We start from the raw sequence: 21,033 nt of genomic DNA, 5'->3' as shown, positions 1-21,033 counted from the left end.
GTAACACAAATCGCCTTCTAGAAATGAACCTGAATTCTTAGTATTTTAATATTGAGTTGTAGGGAAGGATCTTCATGTAGATTTTATATAATAACTTTCTGATTTAAACTCTTCCAGGATGATCAGAAAGCAGAGGATGAGCTGGCTAAGAAGCGGGCAGCCTTTCTCTTAAAACAGCAGAGGAAAGCAGAAGAAGCTCGGCTCAGGAAGCAGCACCTAGAAACAGAGGTTGAGTCAAAGAGAGATGAAGCTCGGTAAGCCAGATCATAACATGCCATTGGGCTCCAATAAATCGTAAAATGTTTTTTTAAGTATTTGACAAGATGTTGTAGATTTCAGTCAGGCGAATATCCACTTCTGTAGTCACATGAGTGGTCTAATAACTACAAAAATGTTGGTGAATTTCCGATTGCCAGTGGTTGACCTGCAATACTATACCTGGTAATCGAACACAGTCTGTCATAAAACATCCTCAAATGTGCTAATGGATCTACCAGCCAAGTGCAGTATAACATCGGAATACTTAAAGGGCTTGTCCGAGACTTAATGACTTTGTGTTAATGCTTGCAATTTATAAATGTAAATACATTTGTAATATGCTTACATTTTCCGAAGTTGCCCCGTTTCCAGATCCTGCCGTGGGGAACTTGACGGGTGACGTCACTCTCTGCTCTGGCTCTGCCGCTTTCTTGATCTTGAATTATTTTCCGGGTATACGACACGTCACTTGTGACGTGGTGTATATCAGCTTGCTCTGTTGTAACGCGCATGCGCAGCTACTGCTGTTATCTCGAGAACAGCAGGGACCGCGAGAACAGCAGTGACAGCGCCTGCGCGTTACGGGCTGTGAAGCAAAACAGGCCCTACACGGTACGTCACAAGTGACGTGTCTTATACCCGGCAAAGCATTCAAGATCAACAAAGCGGCCAGTATATTACAAATATATTTACATTTAGAAATTACAAGCATTAACACAAAAGTCAATAAATCCCGGACAACCCCTTTAAGCGGAGTTTCTGAGAATAACATTATATAAAGGAACAATTTCATTTCACCAGTAAAAATTTAAAACAAATGTTTTATAGTGGCTTTAATGCTGGAGGTTTTCTTTAAGGCAGTAAATACAAACTTTTCTGTCCGACAAATTTATTGACTAAAGTGGAAATTCTGCATAATTTAAGGTAAAAGCAAGCCTTGTTTTCACTTTAGTCGCAAAGCAGAGGAAGATCGTGTACGGAAAGATGAAGAAAAGGCAAGAAGGGAACTCATCAAACAAGAATATCTCCGAAGGAAGCAACAACAAATCTTAGATGAGCAAGGATTAGGAAGACCCAAACCCAAGACCAAGCCTAAGAAAACTCGGCCGAAGTCTGTACACAGAGAGGAATCCTACAGTGACTCGGGAATGAAATATTCCTCTACACGTACGTTTTCTTTAAAGCAAATCTCTGCCCAGAAAAAAATATTTGGGAAATATTTTAGTCCTTCCATCTTCTGGGCTCTCTTCCTGGTTTTAGTAATATATATGTAGACGTTGCTTGTTTTTAATGGGAGGAAACCTGCTCCTACAGTCAATACGGCTGAAGGAAAGCTCTATCTACCAAAAAGTGTATACAATTCCTCAATGTAGATTCTGGAGATGGATGTTTTCATGGAAACTTGCGTCTCCGTATAACAATTTGATGATCATGTGTTTGTCTGTGCAGCGGATAACTTGAGCAGTGCACAGTCTGGTTCCAGTCTCTCTTTGGCATCTGGTGCAACTACAGAGGCTGAAAGTATCCATTCTGGTGGGACACCTTCACACAGGTATACACGTTGCAGATATTTCACTGGGGAGATATCGTTTTATTTTGTGCACTTAAAAATGTATTGGTTCTATAGGGTATGTGTCCTATTGAATTACAATTTTGAGTGGGATGTGTTCTGGTCGCCGTGGTGCCTACATCTTTATAATTGATGATTATCTTGTTATGATATGTATATGTTTTATGATATCCAAGTACTCTGTTTCTATTATATCCTTATACCCTGCTGTGTCGTAGGTTTACTGTACATTGTGTATTGGAACATTGTATACATAATACTGTATTGTATTCTTTTCTGTTTACGCTTTGTGCGAATGCTTCCTATCTTGCTGTATTATTAATATGATGAAGAAAAAAAAATGTTAAAAAAATAAATAATTATCTACAATCTTACCATTGTAAGTAACTTGTTTTTTTCTTTCCATGACAGGGCGAACTCCATGGAAACGCTGTCTGTGGCAAGCAGGCACCAAAGCAGGACCGCCGAGCGGGATTGGGAGAATGCATCTACCGCATCTTCTGTTGCATCAGTGGCAGAGTATTCAGGTTCATTAAGAGCTAAACCTATTATTTTATTAATGTTATTGCAGGTCCTCATTTTCTGATGTCGGGTCCAGAAGCTTTTGGACAATGACCGAATATTTTCATCATTGCGCCTCAACACTCCACCAAAATGGACTTGAAACAAATCAATCAACAGCTTTAATTCTAGAGGCTTAACAAAAATATTGCATTATTGCTCGCGATAGGACCTTGTTCTTAATTTTTGGGTTGTGTAGCTGCAACCAGGTCCCTCCTACCTGGATTCTCAATCATGAGCCAGCTTCTAGTGGAGTATTCCTGGAGAAGAGTCTGTGGAAATAGTTTTTATAAAATATTTTATTTTAGGTGCGAAGACTATGCGTTTCAGGGTTGGTTCTTTACCAAGGAAATAATTCTGCAATCATCCAATTTAGTTGGCTGTAATTCCTAAGTGGTTGATGCAATATTTTTGTTAAACCCCTTGAATTAAAGCTGAATGTCTACACTTTTTTTAATTCTTTTGTTTCAAATTTATTGTGGTGGTGTATACAGAGGCATGATAAATAATAATAACAATTGTGTCACTGCCCAAAAACTTCTGGACTCCACTATAGCTACAAACAGTGTAGAATGTACAGGATAAAGCCCTGCCTATTTGCACGCACGCTCCCTGCCTGTGCGCGCACTCTCCCTGCCTGTGCGCGCACCGCTCCCTGCCTGTGCGCGCACCGCTCCCTGCCTGTGCGCGCACCGCTCCCTGCCTGTGCGCGCACCGCTCCCTGCCTGTGCGCGCACCGCTCCCTGCCTGTGCGCGCACCGCTCCCTGCCTGTGCGCGCACCGCTCCCTGCCTCTTGCTTCTTATAATAATAAGTGTTTTATACTGTTTGAAAAGATTGTAAAAAATTTTCAATAAAAATTTCGTGATTTATAATAATAAGTGTTTATATCACACTATAAATTATGGGATTCTACAGTAATGTCTGTAAATATTCCTGGGCATATGGAAATGTTGAAGAGATTGTATATTTCATGATCCACATTGGCTGTAAAACTGTAAATATCACAGTGAAGGTCCTGTACTCTGAAATTGTAATGTTATTGTTGACAACTTCTTTTTTTTTTTTTTCTTTAGGTCCAAAACTTTATAAAGAGCCTAGCAGCAAGTCAAATAAACCAATAATACACAATGCTATAGCACACTGCTGCCTCGCTGGGAAAGTGAACGAATCACTGAAGAACTCAACCTTGGATGTAAGTGGGGTCGAATTTAACGTCCGTTTTGTAGAATGATTTTAAAAACAAAAAAAAAATAATGACTGATTTTTGCCTTGTGTTCTTTTTCTACGTTCTTGAATACAGGAACTAGAGAAGTCCGATTCCAACCACTACATCATCCTGTTCCGTGACGCCGGCTGTCAGTATCGATCACTTTATTCCTTTCATCCAGACACTGAGGAAATCTGTAAACTGACTGGAACAGGCCCCAAAACCATCACCAAGAAAATGATTGACAAACTTTACAAATACAGTTCGGACAGAAAACAGTTTACTGTGATCCCCGCCAAAACCATGTCGGTCAGCATCGACGCAGTGACTATCCATAACCACTTGTGGCAAGCCAAGCGACCCGCATTGCCAAAGAAGAATCCGCTGTACAAGTGACACTCGACTGATCACGCTGGTTTTAGTGAAATATGTTTACGCCTTTCCTGCAGTGGATATAAACAGTGCAGCACTTTGAATGTTTTTCTTTTTTTTTTTTTTTCTTTTTCCTCTTCGGTTTTATTCCCTTTTCCAAAGGGAATTTTTAAAATGCGTTTTTACACAGACAATGAGAAATCGTTCTCTCTTTTTCTTTCTTGCTGCAGATCCCAGTTCAGATTTCTCCACACCAAAACCATTTAATCACAGGATGTGCTCATTACCTGTTATTAATCCTCCCTCCCTTTTTTTTTTTTTTTTTCTTCCTTCTCCTTCTCCTTTTCCTTTCTTTAAAAGTTTGTTCGTTCCCAAGTTTCATCTTCACCGCTTCTCTACGGGCAATTGGATGACGTCTAGCGCATAAAAAAAATAAAAATCCGAACTGACTTTTTTTTCCTTTGACACGAGGAACACAATGCATGTCGCTAAATTTTTACCAAGTGGATTTCCAGTTACTTGAAGTTCTCCTAAACTGCTATTAAACCGAATCCTGGAAACTGGGAGACACCTGAAAATAATAATCATTTCCAGCAGTTGAGGAAAAAAAAAAAAAATTGGATTGAAGAAAATGCAATTATTACTATTTACTGCTGTTTTTTTTTGTTTTTTTTGTGCTGCTGATATTTGGGAAATATTCCTTTAGGCTGATGTATAGGAATTGTACACACTAAAACAAATGGCTGTCCTGTAATCTACAGTTTATTATATAAGGATCTAATGATTACACACCTGGAATACTGATTTTTGGATGTAATTATTATTTTTTTAAACTTTTTTTTTTTTTTTGACCCCCTAAACCCCACCCCCGAGGTACAGTAGTATTGAAATATTTGCTCTAAATGATACATCCCACCAAGTGTGTTGGTATAGACGTAGATCAGTTCCCTTGAGCCTGGTACTCCTGTCTGTATTAAATATAATGGTGCACTTAAAAAGAAAAAAGAAATCAAACATGTTTTTGGTTTTTTTTAATGGTTTTATGATGTGTTAAAATTGTAATGTTTATCGCTCTGCTGTCAAACAAGAAGCACACGATCAAACCAAGAGCATGTGTGCGGGGTATACAGTGTTTTTTTTAAATTATTATTTGAGGTGAAGTTTTTTTTTGGAAGCCAATTTTGGTATTTCTCATAAAAAAATTCTCAATGCTTTCAAATTAAAAGTTGTTATTTTTTTTTTTTTTAATATAATTTTTTTTTTCCAATCAGGACGATTTGTTACAGCGTTCGGCTTGGACTTGAAGGAAAACACTATCTCCATCGTTTTATTATTTATTGCACTTTGGACGCCGTTTTCTGTACTGTTTCACCGCACTCGACGTGAGCTCCGTTGCCGTTTAAATTAAACATTACACGCGAAATATTTAAATATATTTTATTTTTTAGAGTATTCTATATTTTTTTTCGGTTTGCACTTGTCTGAAGTATTACTTGAATTACTTTGGTACAAAAAAAAAAAAAAAGATGTTCCTAGTTACTTCTAAAGCCATCTGATGTGGATAGGCAGATCCCAGCGATCCATCCTGGATTTGTAGGTCCCGCAGCGGATGGCAGGACACATCTCTGATGTTAAATGGCAATTTTATTGTACAGAGGGCAGGTCGTTTCATCGGATGTCTTCACCGTAAATGCCCCCCCCCGGGCCCTCCCCCACCCCCATCCCCGGTAATGATCTTCCATGTTACTCGAGATTGCTGCAGTTCTGTATATATTCGATGTCGATGTGTCTGTATATAACCGAAAGCTTTATAAATCTACAGTGCATAAAGAGAATTTGTTATCATGCTCCCCCACCCCCCGCCTGTGATCCCCATATCCCTCTCACCATGGTTATTTAACTCCTATTTATTTTATGAAAGCACTGAAATGAAATAAAATTAATTACTGTATCTAGTTCTTCCATTTTTTTTTTATTCAGGTCTGTCTTTTTCATGTTCCACAACACTTAAATTTTTTCCAATTTTTTTTTTAGATCTTTATTATTTGTTTTTATATATAATATTTTAATAGATCATTTGTTGTACATTTTTGTTTTTATTTTAATATTTATAAATATTTTGATGTATAAATATTTATTTCGATTTCTTACATAGTTTTTTGTTCTTAGATATTTTACTTCATTGCCGATTTCATTTAGTTATCCAAGGGTGTCCTTCCTAATTGATCCATGAATGGCCCCGGCTTTCAGTAATATTTTGAAGCTAAGCTGGGAGCCCCATAGATGAACAACACGACTTGGCACTGCATTGTAAGTACCGTGCAGGTACGTCCAATTTATGGAAATCCCAAAGCAAAATCATTGAAGGTTTGTTTATAGAGACTTTTGGAAATTGATGGATATTCTAGCTGTATCTGGTATTGTAGTTCAGATCCATTCAAGTGAAGCTGCAGTACCAGATACAGCCCATGGACAAAAGTGGCGCTGTTTTTGGAAAAGCGATAGATATCATACAACCCTTTTATAGGCACCCATATTAGTTTTAGTCAATGTTCTTCTTGTTTGGTAAATCCATCGCCATAATCATCATTGCTTACATTTATTTATTCATTATCCATGATCAAAACAAAGTCTAGTGCCAGTTTGGAATCTTTTTGGCATCGTAATATTCAAATATGGACGGAAGAATATTCTGAAAATGTAACGTATTCAGGATCATAATGTTATAAAGCAGGACCAATGCATGAAGAGTATGATTAAAATACATGGTGCAATAAAACAACTTTTTTAAAGGAACCCTCTAAGCAAAAGTTATGCAGGGGCCGGAGCATGACCCCAAATAGAGAATCCCTGTCATGCTGCCTTTGGTATATCTGCACAGTTACTGCAACACAGACCTGCAAATAACCTCTTCTTTTCGCTTTGAAAGAAAGTTTAGTGTGTTCTGTAAAGCGCTATTGGAGTTCCATATAGATGCCCTCGTATAAAGCCGTCTATCTGATGTCCGTGATCCAGTTCCGTTTAGGAAAGTATATGACAAATGTTATGCGGTTGTTTTCATGGTTACTTATGTTGCTGTGGTTTTCAAAATACTGTTCCTGACCACCAGATGGCAGCACCAGCTACGGCTGAGTTGCTATGTTCAGGTAAGTCCCTATCTCCAGTGCCAGAACTTCCCGACGTGACTTTAATTACACTCATTTTTATACAACGAATTTACATTTTCATGTCTTGCAGTTAGCACTTTCTGTAACTCTTACTGGGTATATGTGGGAGTAAGTTCTCTGATTACCCAGCGTGCGTTCTTTTTGTGTATGGTACCAGTGTTGCTTGGTGGCATAATCCGTTCCCCCTCATTAGTCCGTGGTGCTCATAAATTATTATGCAGACCAGTGTCTAAGTATTTGTTATGAAGGACTGTCTTATCCTCAAAAGAACAGAGCCATCCATCTTGAGCCCCATATAAAAAAAAAAAAAAAATTCTACCTTTCATGGGTGACAGCTTCTGCGTGACAACCACTAATGGCTGCCATTACCGTTGTCCATTCATGGTGCTTGCCCAGTTTTCTGTAGATCCTAAATACTTTAATAAATGAGAATTTTTCTGCAGAGATCCATCCTGCCACCGGTGCACCAAATCTACTGTTCTGCATGTGTCAGTCTTCACTGTAGTTTTGGAATTGTGTTCGTGAAGCAGGGAGTTAGTGTGGAGCGGTGCATAATCAGGAAGAGTGCAGGACCACACAGAAGAATGTGAAGATGAATTGCTCAAATAATCAGCTAACAGATCTTTTCGTATTTTTAGGAGAATATCACAATTGAAGGTATTTAACTATAAGTAAAAGCACTGGGCATGAGTGGGCAAAGCATGACACTGTCTCTGTTTTTTTAATCCCTGCGTAGCGCACCACCCTTAGGTGCACTAGGTATAACACTGTGTATATGTTTCATATGGATTGGGGTTATACAGGAATTAATAATGAATAGCCTAGCCTTCGCATAGGCCATCAATATTAGATCAGTTAGGGTCTGACTTGGGACCCCTGCCTATCAGCTGTTTATAGGGGCTGCTGAGTGAGCGCTGCAGCCCCTTCTTTGGTTACCTTGGGTTTCAGGATATTACCACACTGCAGCCTCTTCATTGGTTACCTCGAGTTTACTTGCACACGCCATTACTTTCGGAGCGACTGTGCAAGGTATTGCAGCATTGTCCTATTCAAGTGAATGGACAGCACGCCATACCTTGCACAGCCGCTGCAAAAGTAATGGAGTGTGCAAGTACGAGCAGTGAAAAAAACAACCACTGTAAACCATGAAGTAGCTGCAAACGCTCGTATGAGTGCCTGCGGGGGTGCCCAGAGACAGACCCCCTCTGATTTATTATTGATGACCTATCCAAAGTGGGTAGGCCATCAATTTTGAATTCCTGGATAATCCCTTTAAGATCATGTAATTGTAAAAATACACGTCCACACGCACTTTTAAAGACTGCTGCACCATCCTAAATCTTTGGTGGCGTTTTCCTTTATCGGGCAACAGCACACAGGCAGTTTTACAGACTGCGCACGCAACAGGTAAGTAATTCTACTCCAGATTAGTTATAAAGGATTATAGAATTACACAATTTTGATTTTATAGTTAAAGGGGTTTTCCAAAATCATAAATAATCACCTATCTACAGAATAGGTGATATTTTTCTGATCGCTGGCGAACCCAATGCTAGGACCCCCATTGATCTTGAGAACCGGGGTCCTGAATTCCCAGATCCTCCTCACTGAGCCCGCTGCTCTAGTCAATGTCTATGGGGCTGGCAGAAACAGCCGAGCTCTGTATTCAGCTGTTTCCGTCATTACCATAGACTTTAAATGGAGCTGCAGCTCACATGCTCCACTACCGCTTCACTCATTGTCACTTTCGCCGCGGTCGAGCAGTGAGAATGAATGGGGGTTGGGGATGCTCGTTCTCACTTGGGACCCCAAGCGATCAGAAAATTGGCAATTTTTGGGTCAATTTTTTTAATTTTTTTTTATTTTTTTTTAAGCCATAGTCAGAAGTGGATCCAAACAGAATGAAAGGTATAAAGAAAAGGCTGATGTATTTCCATTCTGTCATGTCCACTTCTGTGTTTGGCTAAAAAAAAACAACTGACCTACAAACTGCAGAAACTCCTTTTGAAGTGGCATTTGACTATTTTCTTCCAGAAACACTTAAACTCCGGTTGTGTGTGGTATTACAGCTCAGCCCCATTCAGATGAATCGCAGTCGACTCCACTATTGGTTCCGTCGGAAAACCGGAAACCTGCCGGAATGGTGACGAACGGAAACCATTAGCGATGTTTCCGTCACCATTGATATCAATAGTGACTGAAACGGAAGCTGTGGTTTCACTTTCCGTTGCAGGGTTCACCCCGACTAATACCTCCGAAAGAACTGTTCACGGAAATCGAACGGTGATGTGAACAGGCCCTAACAGAAGAGCCCTAAACGTACTAGGACGGTAGTGTGAAAGGAGCCGAACAATGTTCCTATTTAAATCGATGTAATGTACGGAAAAGCCGGGTCCCCCAGAGTGAGTGACGCTCTTTGTAGCCACTCTCTCTACTTGGGCTTGATGAGGGTCCTGAATGGGGCGATGTGATAACAGGTTTTCTAAACCAGACCATGCAGATCATCATGTGACTTGTCAGTTTGAGCTTTTGTGGTAAAATATTAACATATCCTTAAACTGTATTGTCATGTCTGTACATGAAAGCTGTGAACGCTTCAGCAGGTCTGCTGCCTGGATCCACCGCACAGGAGGGAAGATGTTATGCAGATTTAACTCCTTCATGGAATGCACCTTCTAACCAGAACCCTACACAATAACCTGACGTCACATGATCATATGAATGTAAGAAATAGAACTTTGCTGCTGTAGATGTGTCTTTGCTAAACCTATAGACATATTAGGACATTGCATGTATAGCAATTCCTTATACATCTAGAATTGAAATATTTTCTTGTAGGAATAGCATCGATCTGAGGGCAGTAAAAAATCCTTCAGCAGTAAACTCCCAGGAAAAACGTCAATTGTAAACTTAAAGGGGTTTTCCACTTTCTGACAACTGAGGACATATCCACTGGACAGGCCATCAGTATATGTTCGGTGCGGGTCCGACAACCGGACCTCGCACCGATCCACCACTCCGGCTGCCTATATTAATGCAATTCTAGGGTCTGCAGGGAGGGGGCAGTGTTGGAGCAGATCATCAACCGATGCTAAGCAGCGTAACACTCGACTGACCATGTGTAGCGCTGATTCTAACCGTTACCCCAGGAAACTATGTGGGAGACCCAGTGTCTGTTCAGGTTCGGACCTGCCTCTAGTTAACAACATAACCTTCCTCAACTACTTGTCTCTCCCATTCAGCTAGTAGTTGTGGTCCCGGAGTCTGACAACATGATTGGTACGTTCCATTATTATGTATATAGAGGTGGTATATATACGATTGTTTGTTTATATATGCAGGTGGAATATGTGATATTATATGTTGTATATATGTAATTATTATATGTATATGATATATGTTGTATATACAGGTGCTATATAAGTGATTGATTGTTTATATGTTGTGGATGTCTGTAGTGATAGAGGTTCATTCTTGTGTATTTGTTCTACTTTTTAGGCTTTCCTGCGCTACTTCTATTCTGGGGATTGTTGCCGGGCTCCGGAGCTACTTGTACCACAGCCTATGGGGATAAAATCCGCTACTGCAAGACTTTTCAGACTGGTACGGGAAGCTTGTCACTTCTAATTTATTTTCAATTCTATAATATAAACCATACAAACATATATATATATATACACACACACGCACGCATAAATACAAAGGTAAGCAAGCGGTGCAGTGTCAGCAAGTGGATGCAAATCCTAGAGATTGTTGACTCTCCACGTTCCCACAAGGTATGTAGTAAAGATCAGGCAGCACTCCCAGGATACAGTCATAAAACCAGGTTCGGCTCGGTCTTGAATTGAAGCTGTCACACAGTCATCACATGATGGACAAGGTGCCTGAGGGAACATATGGATTTTTAGTAGGTTCCTTCCGTCGTTTTGACAGAAAAAATAGCTCTGTATGCTGCTCTATGTTTTGCGGAAAATATGACCGTATCTCTGATAGAGGCTCCAACACAAACACGGTCTATACATATATATATATATATGTGTGTGTGTATTTATATGTTGTTTTTTTTATATATATTTTTTTTTTTATATATACATTTTGTACATTAGTATTATTTGTGTGCTTAGTGATCATGTAATATGCGTACGCTATAATTAATCTGACATTATCTCAATACATGTTGGGCTCTATCCACATCTGCGTTTGTATTTCCATTCATCAGTTCACCTCATAGGAACAGAAAAACGAATAGAATAGCGGCAAATGATCTGTCGCATCAGACGCCAACGGATCCTGTTGACCTTTTTAATGGATTCGTCGGTTTCTGTCGTGTCTGTAATTTTACCAGAAAAAAAAAAATCCGCAACTTTTGACTGAATCTACAGAGGAGGCTGCTAATGTAGCCTGCCACACATGTGAACACAGCTGAAGCCTGTTTTTTATTTTGGGATTCAATTAGACAAGCCATGAAAATTAATGAATTTATAATAATCTGATTTTTTTTTAAATATTATTTTCGAGCGCCGGACGCCATTTATGTTTTTGTAGAACTGAATCGTATATAGTATAGACTGCAATACAAATTGTACTGATGTGTGTGTACATATGTGATGGCAACAAGAATGTAAGTGCCCATTGTTTACACTGCTGGCTGCATTCAAAAACATTTACAGTGTGAATAAGGTTTATATCACAAAGTGACTTCATTTTACTACTGAACAGCGTTATTTATATACATGTTTCAGTTCTTTAAATCCATTCCGGTCAGCCTCTATCCTGACAGAAATGGTTGTCTCCATTCGCTGTGTGTGCTATTGCTCTAGGTTATCAAAGTACATTCTAGTTTTCTTGTAACATTTATCTATTCTCTGTAAATTTAATTTCAGATTACATTGAAGGTATTGAAATTCTTATTTTTGAAGAAGGAGATGTTGGACTCATCAATTCCACACTATTTTCAAGCCCCAATTTGAGGTCTGTCTTGAGTCTGACCCTGAAGGGCAGTAAAATCCACACCATAGAATCCGGGGCGTTGCAGCAGTTTCAGGGTCTCAGCAATATCGAGCTGCAGGATAACAGCCTGACAACCTTCTCCCCCACCTGGTTTCATGACTCGAGCACTTTAAAGAATCTCACCGTGGCCAATAACTTAATCGGACAACTGCGTCCCGAGATGCTGGAGGGATTTTCCAACTTGGAACGGCTCAATCTCAGTAGAAATCAAATCTCCTCTATCCACGGCGAGAGTTTCTGGAGCTTGTCCAAGACGGCTTCCCTGGACTTGTCTTACAATAAGATTTCATCACTTCCATGGAAGACGCTGAGTCCTTTGAACGGCACTTTAAGACTCGGTGGCAATCCGTGGAATTGTTCCTGTGCACATAAGGATTTCATAATCTTTCTGAAAGGTAAGAAATGTTCTACATCGGCTGTTATACATCACCACGAGCATGTTCCCTACCGAGGGAGTCCTTGACTCGACCTGTTATGGCTGTCTGACAACTAATATGGACGCTAATCACTATTACTGGGGATGTCGCTGAGCTTTCTCCGGCTCCTGAAGGGCGAGTTTTGCCCCACTGCAGCAGAATTTGACATAGTATGATCTGGCCATTACTCCTATTTGGTATTGATCGCTGGGCAGTGCCAAAGGGGTGTGGACTCGCTAGAGCCCCCGTCATTCTTAAAATCAGTGAGACGAGGTCCGACTTCACCAATATTATCTCCTTACATGTATCTATGATCTATCAGAAGATCCTCTTCAGGCCGTTTTCCTTCTAGCGCTTTCCTTTATAGCAGCATACGACAGTGAGAGGGCGGCTGTGATCGACGGACACCTCCAGATTCGGGTTTTAACCCCTTAAACAAAGGGGTGTCACCCCTCTGATCCCGTCACCAGACTATCTGGTGACACACACAATGACAGGATCTTGTCGGCCTTTGGAGTCCTTGAAAGAATCTTATAAATGTCTTTGATACCCAGGTCTCCTGACTCCTGTTCCTCCAGGTGAGACGGCCTGCAGCGGCCACGTTGGCTGGCAGTACAGAGGTCAGGGACTGGCGTTCTCCTGATTAGGGACCCCCACCTATTGGACATTCCTGTAGGGAAACCCTTTTTTTTTTTTTTTTTTTTTTTACTTTTTCAGCCAGGACCAATTTTAGGAATGAATTTGAATACAGTCTTAATGAATCCTTTTTTTTTTTTGCAGAGCTGATGAATGCATCCAGATTGGCCGACGCAAACTTAGTGACGTGCCGCTATCCACCAGACTTAATGGGAGCCCTTGTGTGGAATGTATCTGAGATGAATTGCTCCTCGCCTTCTCTACCACCCTTACCAGAAGCAGTTTTCCATAAGGTTGTGTTACCGGTGCTCTTCGTGGTGTTAGGTGAGTGCCTTTTCTTTCGTTCTCCAAGTTAATGAATTAGAATTAAAAATCCTAGTTACACATTCATATGTCATGTTATGTAAAACATGGAGCAATGATCGTAATTGTTGGTGACGGGCGATGCAGACGAGCAACCATTTTTTTTGGCAGCATAAATTAGCCGATCAGCCGATGAACACGCGTTTGCTCATTTGTCGACTGATTGTTTCCCTATTTACACAGGTCAATGATCGGGATCGGGCATTCATATGAGCACTCATTCACCCAATCGTCGGCCTGTGCAAAAGGCCGTCTAACATTCCTTTAGGCTCAATGGGACCCAATAGGTGCCAGATTATAAGTTTTTCTGGATTGTTGGCTGACCATAGGAAAGTGTATACATCTCATTTCTAAGAGTTAAAATATACTCAATCTGCTGATGTCACTTTGTGTATTTAATCAATGGATTTGTCTGGAATCAATTGCCTGATTATCAGTGTCTCTGGATTATCAGATGCCAATTAAAGGAATTTTGTTTTGTAAAATTGGTAAATTATACATAAAGGGGGTTTACAGGATTAGAAAACATGGCTGCGGCTTTTCCCACCTGTTATCTGGTATTGCAGCTTAGGTCTATGAAACAGAATGGAGCTGAGCTGCTATACCACACACAAACTGCGGACAGGTGTGGTGCTGTTTTATGGATGAAAGAAGCTATATGATGACATATGGCAGTAGCATGCCTTTTTTAAGTACCAGCAGTTGCAATACCTGCTGAGATTGGTTTACTGGGATCTCTTAAGTTCTCGAAATTAAAAGCCAAAGAGCGTGTCTAAGCGCCTGTGTACAACCATCCTTACCAATATCTACATCCTGCCTGGCTGGGATAGTGCTAGATATGTATGTGGATATTGTGTGAACATTCATGTATTTGGTGATTTGGATTCACGTATAACACTGCACCTGAGAAATAAGAAGATCGGACGAGGTGTCGTCAGACTCTCAGTAGTGCAGCCTCCGGCTTTGGCCCCAGAACTTTAATCAATCATATCTCAGCATAGAATAAATATTGACATAGTTAATATCTCTTAACACATGGCTCGTATTTTCTGCCAAGAATTCAGGTCTTTATCTAAAGATGGCGTGGTCCACCACCTCCTATATACTACTTACCAGGGGTCTAGAGATGTTGGGTCTTTATTGAGTCGGCGTCTTGTTTATTTGTAAGCCATATATTCACCATCGGGTCTGGTTTAGAAACCTGATTTTTATATACCCTATTAGGGAGTTCTGAGTTAATAGAGGGGGGTCCTCTGTTTGGGGTCCTTATCTCTTGGCTGAAGTGCAGAGGGGTTATAAAGAGAGTCTCGTGCTATGGAGGACCTATCTTGTCCCGCATTACACAGACAACACATTGATATGAACAGGCACGGTGTAATGCTTAACTTCCCCTGTGGTGGTGCTGCAGAGAAATTGAACACTTACTGCCAGGTTTCCTCATAGACTACAACTGATCGCTGGGGGTCCCAGCAAGGGGGACACTTTGTGATCAGTTTATTGTCAAATAAGTAGGAATTGTCCAAAGTGGTTTACCCTATACCTGACTAGCGGTGTAAGCAGCTGGGGGGAGACAGGACTGGTGACACTCTCTTCCTTTAACTGCATCGGTATATACAATTTTGTTGTGTAAAATTTTACATTAGTCCAAGTTTACAGACAGAATTTTATAGTGCGACAGCTTTGCTATCAATTGACAAGCCACTTGTGTATAAAACTTTTTCCCACCATGTCGTTTTTTTACTGGCACATTTAGCGCATGAGCGATCCATAAGCATTATGTGCGTTTCATCTATACGCATCTCAGTGTATTCCTATGGATACATTTTGAGTGTTACCCCAGCCTTAATAAAATAAATAAAAATATGGAATTTTTATGGCACAATCTAACCCAGATGACTAAATTGAAGGGGTTGTACCGTCCCTCTCACCCGTCGAGGCAACCATCCAACGCCCAGTAAGTGTGGTGCCTGTGAACCTCATTAATAGGACACGTGCACGATACTTGCTGGGTGTCGGATGTTGCCTTGTCAGATCGGACAGGAGAGCGGGGTTGGACAATCCCTTTAAGTTGTACAGAATGAACACCTCAATCAACAGAACGATACAAGGTTCCAGAGTAGACCTATAGACTTATACTACCGTATGCTATTGCTCATTACAGGCTGTACGTTGTATTCCAAAAACAAAATCATTGTTTATTTTATTGCAGTGCTTTTTTTGTTCATTTTGCTGATTTTCCTTTTTTGGAAGAAAAAACAAGATAAAAAACAAGTGCAGCCGGACAAAAGAGCAAAAGGCGAGGCCAATACTAGATCCACTGGAAGATCTCCTCCGCCTTTTGGTGATGTCGTCATGGTAAACGCAAATCAGAATATTTTCAAGACCGCGTCAAGCCGAAATTCTCCGCCATTTGGACGGGCTAAGTCGGCCGCTGCCATTTTACTTCAAGCGGAATTCAACCCATCAAAAGTCACACAAAGTCAGAAGTGGAGTGAGAACTCGCAATGCCCTAAAAATTTCAACGGGAATCCTAATCCAAAGGAGACTTCTGGAGGCAACGTGGAAATGTGGTATTATAACAGCCTGCAGGGTAAAGTCTACCAAACCTTCAATGTCCGTCATGTGCCATTGAGTGGCGTGTATACAGATGTATTGCAAAGTTTCAACACCTCACCTATGGAAGATATTTCCACCCACACACCCATAGTAGCTATGGGACCAGTCCAAAATGAAGACCACTCAACCAGATCCACCACGAACACTGATGCTCTTGAACCTCTAGTCTACTTATGCATGAACACCACTCTGGAAGATCCCAAGAGCGTTCCTGTCAAGAAGGCAGTAACTCCTAATAACCGACGGAACATCAGGCGGACATTATCCTGGCCCAATGTCCAATATAAGAAGGATTCCAGGGCTTCATATGAAGACTTTTTAAAGACCCTCAATATTTCACCAAAGCCAAGTGGCTCCCATAACCACCAACAAAAATCCCAAAAGACATGTAAAAAACGGGATCGTAGTGATCTCCCCGACACCATTCAAGTGATCGAAGAGAACAAAGTTTTTCCGAAGAAGATGGACATCATGAAGGATCCGGCATTGGGCAGTTCTTCAAAGAAGAAAATGGTGGATAACAAGAGTGAGGAGAAACTGAATACGACCAGGAATGTTTATCAAAGGTCAAGCAATGGTAGACGTGTCCTGAGAAGCAAGGCGGTCACTCCGGACTCTGGTGTAGACAGAGAAGGTCTTAACAGTCAAGGATCAGACGCAAGATCAGAACTTCGAAGCACGCCGGACGACGATCAGTTACTGGAGAATAATGAATATCATTTTATAGACCTGTTACATGAGGTGGTGGAGAATCATGGACGGTGGACGAGGGAGAGGTGGCGGCAGACCCACCAGCAACGAATGTCTAGTAGGACATCTCCACACTCCTAGGGAGAACGCTCAGTATTATGCCACTCATTCATTAGAATAAGATAGGGACGTTATAGAACTGGTGGGATTTCACAATTATTAATTTATGCAAATTTAAAGGGGTTGTCATGACGACAACGCTGGTCCATATGGATCTCATAGAGGGGGGTCTCACACTCGGGACTCCCCTCTATGAGCCAGAACGGAGAGTCACTCTGTAAAAGCAGCTCTTGTTCTGGCGGACTCGAGCCGTCTATGTACCGGTATTACATCTCAATGGCCGCCATCTAATGCTACATTTTGCAGAGGATATACATTGTTGGCAGCAGCTTAGCCAGGCAAAATGTGCTTTCTGCATAGGGTACCACAGCTGCGCCGATCATCTGATCACTGCGGCAGGTCCTTTCTGAAAATAGATGTTACTGAGACAACCCCTTTAAAGGGAACCTGTCATGTTGATCATGCTGCTCTCTGCGGCCAGCATGTACAATAGAGTAGATGAGCGGATTAATATCTATTGTTATTGTGGAAAAAGATTCAGTAGAACCTATTTATTGATGTAAATGCCTCCTCAGGGCTAATGAGTCTAGTGGGCGGTCCTACTCAATGATTGACAGTTACTCTGTAAGCCCGCCTACACAGGGAAGACTGTCAATCACGGAGCATCGCGCCAACTGGACTCAGAGGTTTACATTAATAATGACAAATTCTATTGAATCTTTTCCCACAATCTATATAATCTGATAGGACGCCATGTTTAATGTGACAGGTTATAAAATATGTCTACATTTTTCTTTTTGTTTTGTTTTTTAGTGTAATTAATTTTTGGGTGTTTTCATATGCGTTATTTTTTTGGAACATGTTTTCTGTTTAGGACATTAGTTTGTTAGTGAAAACTGGAATTGCTGACAGGATGGAGGTGGAATATAAATGTATAGTACATATACAGTGTAGAAGTATAAGGGACAAGTGGTAATATGTAGTTATCTCTTTTTATGTATTGGGTTAAAGATGATAGATATTAATAGATATTAATGTATTCTTATAGCACCAGACGTTTTATGAAATGTGACCTGTAGTAGAGAGATTCTTGCTCCACGAACAAAGGACTTGTAATTTTTAAGAGATATTATAGTTACTTAAAGTTACAGGCCCAAAGCCTGAGGCTGCACTACTGAGACATCCTGATGTCGACCTGTCCTCTTCTGGTTTCTGCCACTTGCAGCGTTTTGAACTTGACCTTTGTGTGAATCCAAATCACAATCCACTATTGAAGGATGTAGATATTGATGTGGATGGTGATTTTTACACAAGGTTTTAATCAGCAAGAAGTCTCTAACACAGGAGTCTGGAGGGCGGTCCTACTCATGATTGACAGCAATCCCCTTTGGCCTGGTCCCGCCCTCCAGATCCCATAAAACTTCTTTTAACAGTGATGCTAAAACTTTTCAACTAATCTGTATATCTGTCTACTCTGTAACACGCTGCCCGCAGGTGAGGTGGTGCTATAGTCTGTGGGTTTACGGTGGCCGGTAAGCTTAGACGGGCCCTGTCCTATGGAAATGACAAGATATAATAGTCCTCTTTGTGTCAATTATAATGAATCATTGTCATTTATATGTAATTCTATGCGCTTTATTCACAAGTGTTTGTCATGGACTTTACATATATTATAAAGTTGGTAAATGCTGGCGTAGACGTAATGATTTTTCCCACCATGTGACCATGAGCTCTATATTGGCACAAACGCACGTTTTTTATTACAATAAGAAGAGTCCGCTACAATATTCATCATCCTACGTTAAATAATTTATTTTTTATATTGCAATCAAGAACCTCTCGCATTATTTTTAACTGTTGAACAATTATGGCCAATGACCTAGAAAGTCCAGATGGCTCATAAACGCTTGATATTGTATGATACACATTAAAGGGGTTCTCCGATTTGAACGATTCCTACTTGTTAGAAGGGACCCTTTACAATAAGCTGATCACGAAAGTGGTCTCAGCCGGGACCCCAAGTGATTAGCTATAAACTGTAGGTAACCCTGGCTGCAAGTGTTCAACTTCCCTGCAGCACTACCACAGGGGAAATCAAGCATTACACAGTGCCTGTTCATATCAATGTCTTGGAAGGGTCCCTTGACAATAAGCTGATAAAGTGTCCCCCTGCTGGGACCCCCAGTGATCAGCTGTAAGCTGTGAGGAAATCTAACAGTAAGTATTCTCCTCTGCAGGAGAAATGAAGCATTACACAGTGCCCATTCATATTAATGTATTGTCTGTGTAATACAGGACAGGTCCTCCAAAGACTGAGACGCTCTTTATAACCGCGCTCCACTCTGTTCAAGAGATGAGAATCCTGAACAGGGGACCCCCCCTCTATTAACTCAGAATCCCCTAATATGGTTGGTGTATGAAAAGGTTTTCAAAAGTGGACAACCCCTTTAAGAGTCTTTCTTACAATATCCGTTCTTGGTTATATTGTGTGAAAAGTCTTCCCATCAATGACCAGTTTAAAGTGGATATCCATTCATGATTAATTTCTTTATATATCCTAATCGCGTTCAGAGCACCAAATCTTCTGCATAGTCAGAGAGATACATTATATGTATGTGTATATGTGTGTATATATATATATATATCTGTCTGCCTGAAGCCACCACTAAGGGGAGCCTAAGAGCTTTCTGCATACTGTTTTGTTTTTTTTTTTAAATTCTATGTATAATCCATATGCAGTAAACTCCCCCTAGTTGTGGCAGAATTTTATTGATGTTTATGCAGGGGATTTGGAGCTTTGTATCCAAAAAACTGAGCTCTGACTGTTCTTAGATATATTATAAAATTAATAAGGACTTTTGGATCTGTAAATGACATGGAGTGATGTATCACCATGTCCAATGTGTCACATACACTTCTCATTACATACCAAGCATCAAATCCTTACAACATATTTGCATTAAAATGTAGATAAGTTTTATATATATATATCAGCTTATTTGTTAAAAATTCATTACTGTACAATCGCTTTTCTCCAATAAAATCTATATTTAAAAAAAATCTATATCAATTCCTCACCGTGTTCAAAATCTCTGCTTGCTGTCAGTTCATTGTTTAGATAAGAATAGGTCATTAACCTCTGGATCTAGTTTCACACTGTGCTCGGGAGTAATGTTCATCAGGGATGCTTGAAACAATCGCCCAAACATGAGCTCCAGGTGTATTCAGCACCATGTACTTGTTTTATAGTTCTGTATACTTGTATATATCTGCTATTGACTCCCACTAAAGGAAAAAGGAAGCTATGCCGCATATGACAGTCTATTAGCCAAACGTGTGCCAAAGAAACACTCACTGACCGAGATCTTGATAATAGTGAGAAGTTTTTTGTTTTTTTTAATACTATTTCTTTCTGGATTGTGAAGTTTTTCATACCCAAAAAAGGTGAATTTGAGAGTTTTATGGGATTTTCCAGTTTTTTGTCAGTTTAGACAGGTTGTCCGTTTTTTTTATTTGTTTTTTTTTGTATAATAAAAGTTTCCACGTAACTTTCCCATATACTTTCTATATTAATTCCTCACGGTTTTCAAGATCTCTGCTTGCTGTTATTCAGTAGGAAAATTCAATAATTACTTCCAGTGGATATAATTCTGTCCATGGTCATGTGATGAACACACAGGTGTTGGGATCGTTAGACGACGAGGCTCTGATACACATACTGTAACTGTAACGAGCCGTGCACCTGTGTGTCCATCACATGACCATGGACAGAATTGTATTAGTGTTGTACTGCACCATTTCCTTTTCTTGTTCAACCTTTAATATTGTGTGTTAATTGCCATTTGCAGGATCTTTACTTGTTAAACGTGAATGAGAACATTCTTTTTACATCCAGAGGCCAAAAACCTGTCCTGATCCTGTCCAACTGATACCAAAACATAGGTCATAACCGAAAAATGTCTGATGCACTGTATTAAGTTCAACCTGTGTCCTGTTATCCTCTGAATGGAAGCAATTAATATTACCATTCACTGACCGCAAGCAG

The 21,033-nt window shown here is 40.3% G+C and overlaps 1 protein-coding gene across 3 annotated transcripts in view; it reads left to right on the top strand.

Moving 5' to 3' along the window:
- Positions 1 to 5,921, top strand: part of CAMSAP1 (calmodulin regulated spectrin associated protein 1) — a 51,321-nt gene extending 45,400 nt beyond the window's left edge. For all 3 annotated transcript variants that reach the window (XM_075835099.1, XM_075835100.1, XM_075835098.1), the window contains 6 exons: positions 118 to 254; positions 1,211 to 1,425; positions 1,708 to 1,810; positions 2,240 to 2,355; positions 3,465 to 3,583; positions 3,692 to 5,921. In XM_075835099.1, the coding sequence (XP_075691214.1) occupies positions 118 to 254; positions 1,211 to 1,425; positions 1,708 to 1,810; positions 2,240 to 2,355; positions 3,465 to 3,583; positions 3,692 to 3,994 (993 nt within the window). In that variant the 3' untranslated portion in view covers positions 3,995 to 5,921. The remainder of the gene's footprint in view (positions 1 to 117; positions 255 to 1,210; positions 1,426 to 1,707; positions 1,811 to 2,239; positions 2,356 to 3,464; positions 3,584 to 3,691) is intronic.
- The last annotated feature ends 15,112 nt before the right edge of the window (positions 5,922 to 21,033 follow it).

Source organism: Rhinoderma darwinii, chromosome 8 (genome assembly GCF_050947455.1).
Source record: "Rhinoderma darwinii isolate aRhiDar2 chromosome 8, aRhiDar2.hap1, whole genome shotgun sequence".
Lineage (NCBI taxonomy): Eukaryota > Metazoa > Chordata > Amphibia > Anura > Rhinodermatidae > Rhinoderma > Rhinoderma darwinii.
Note: the sequence above shows the minus strand (reverse complement) of the source record. Positions and strands in the feature narration are given on the sequence as shown.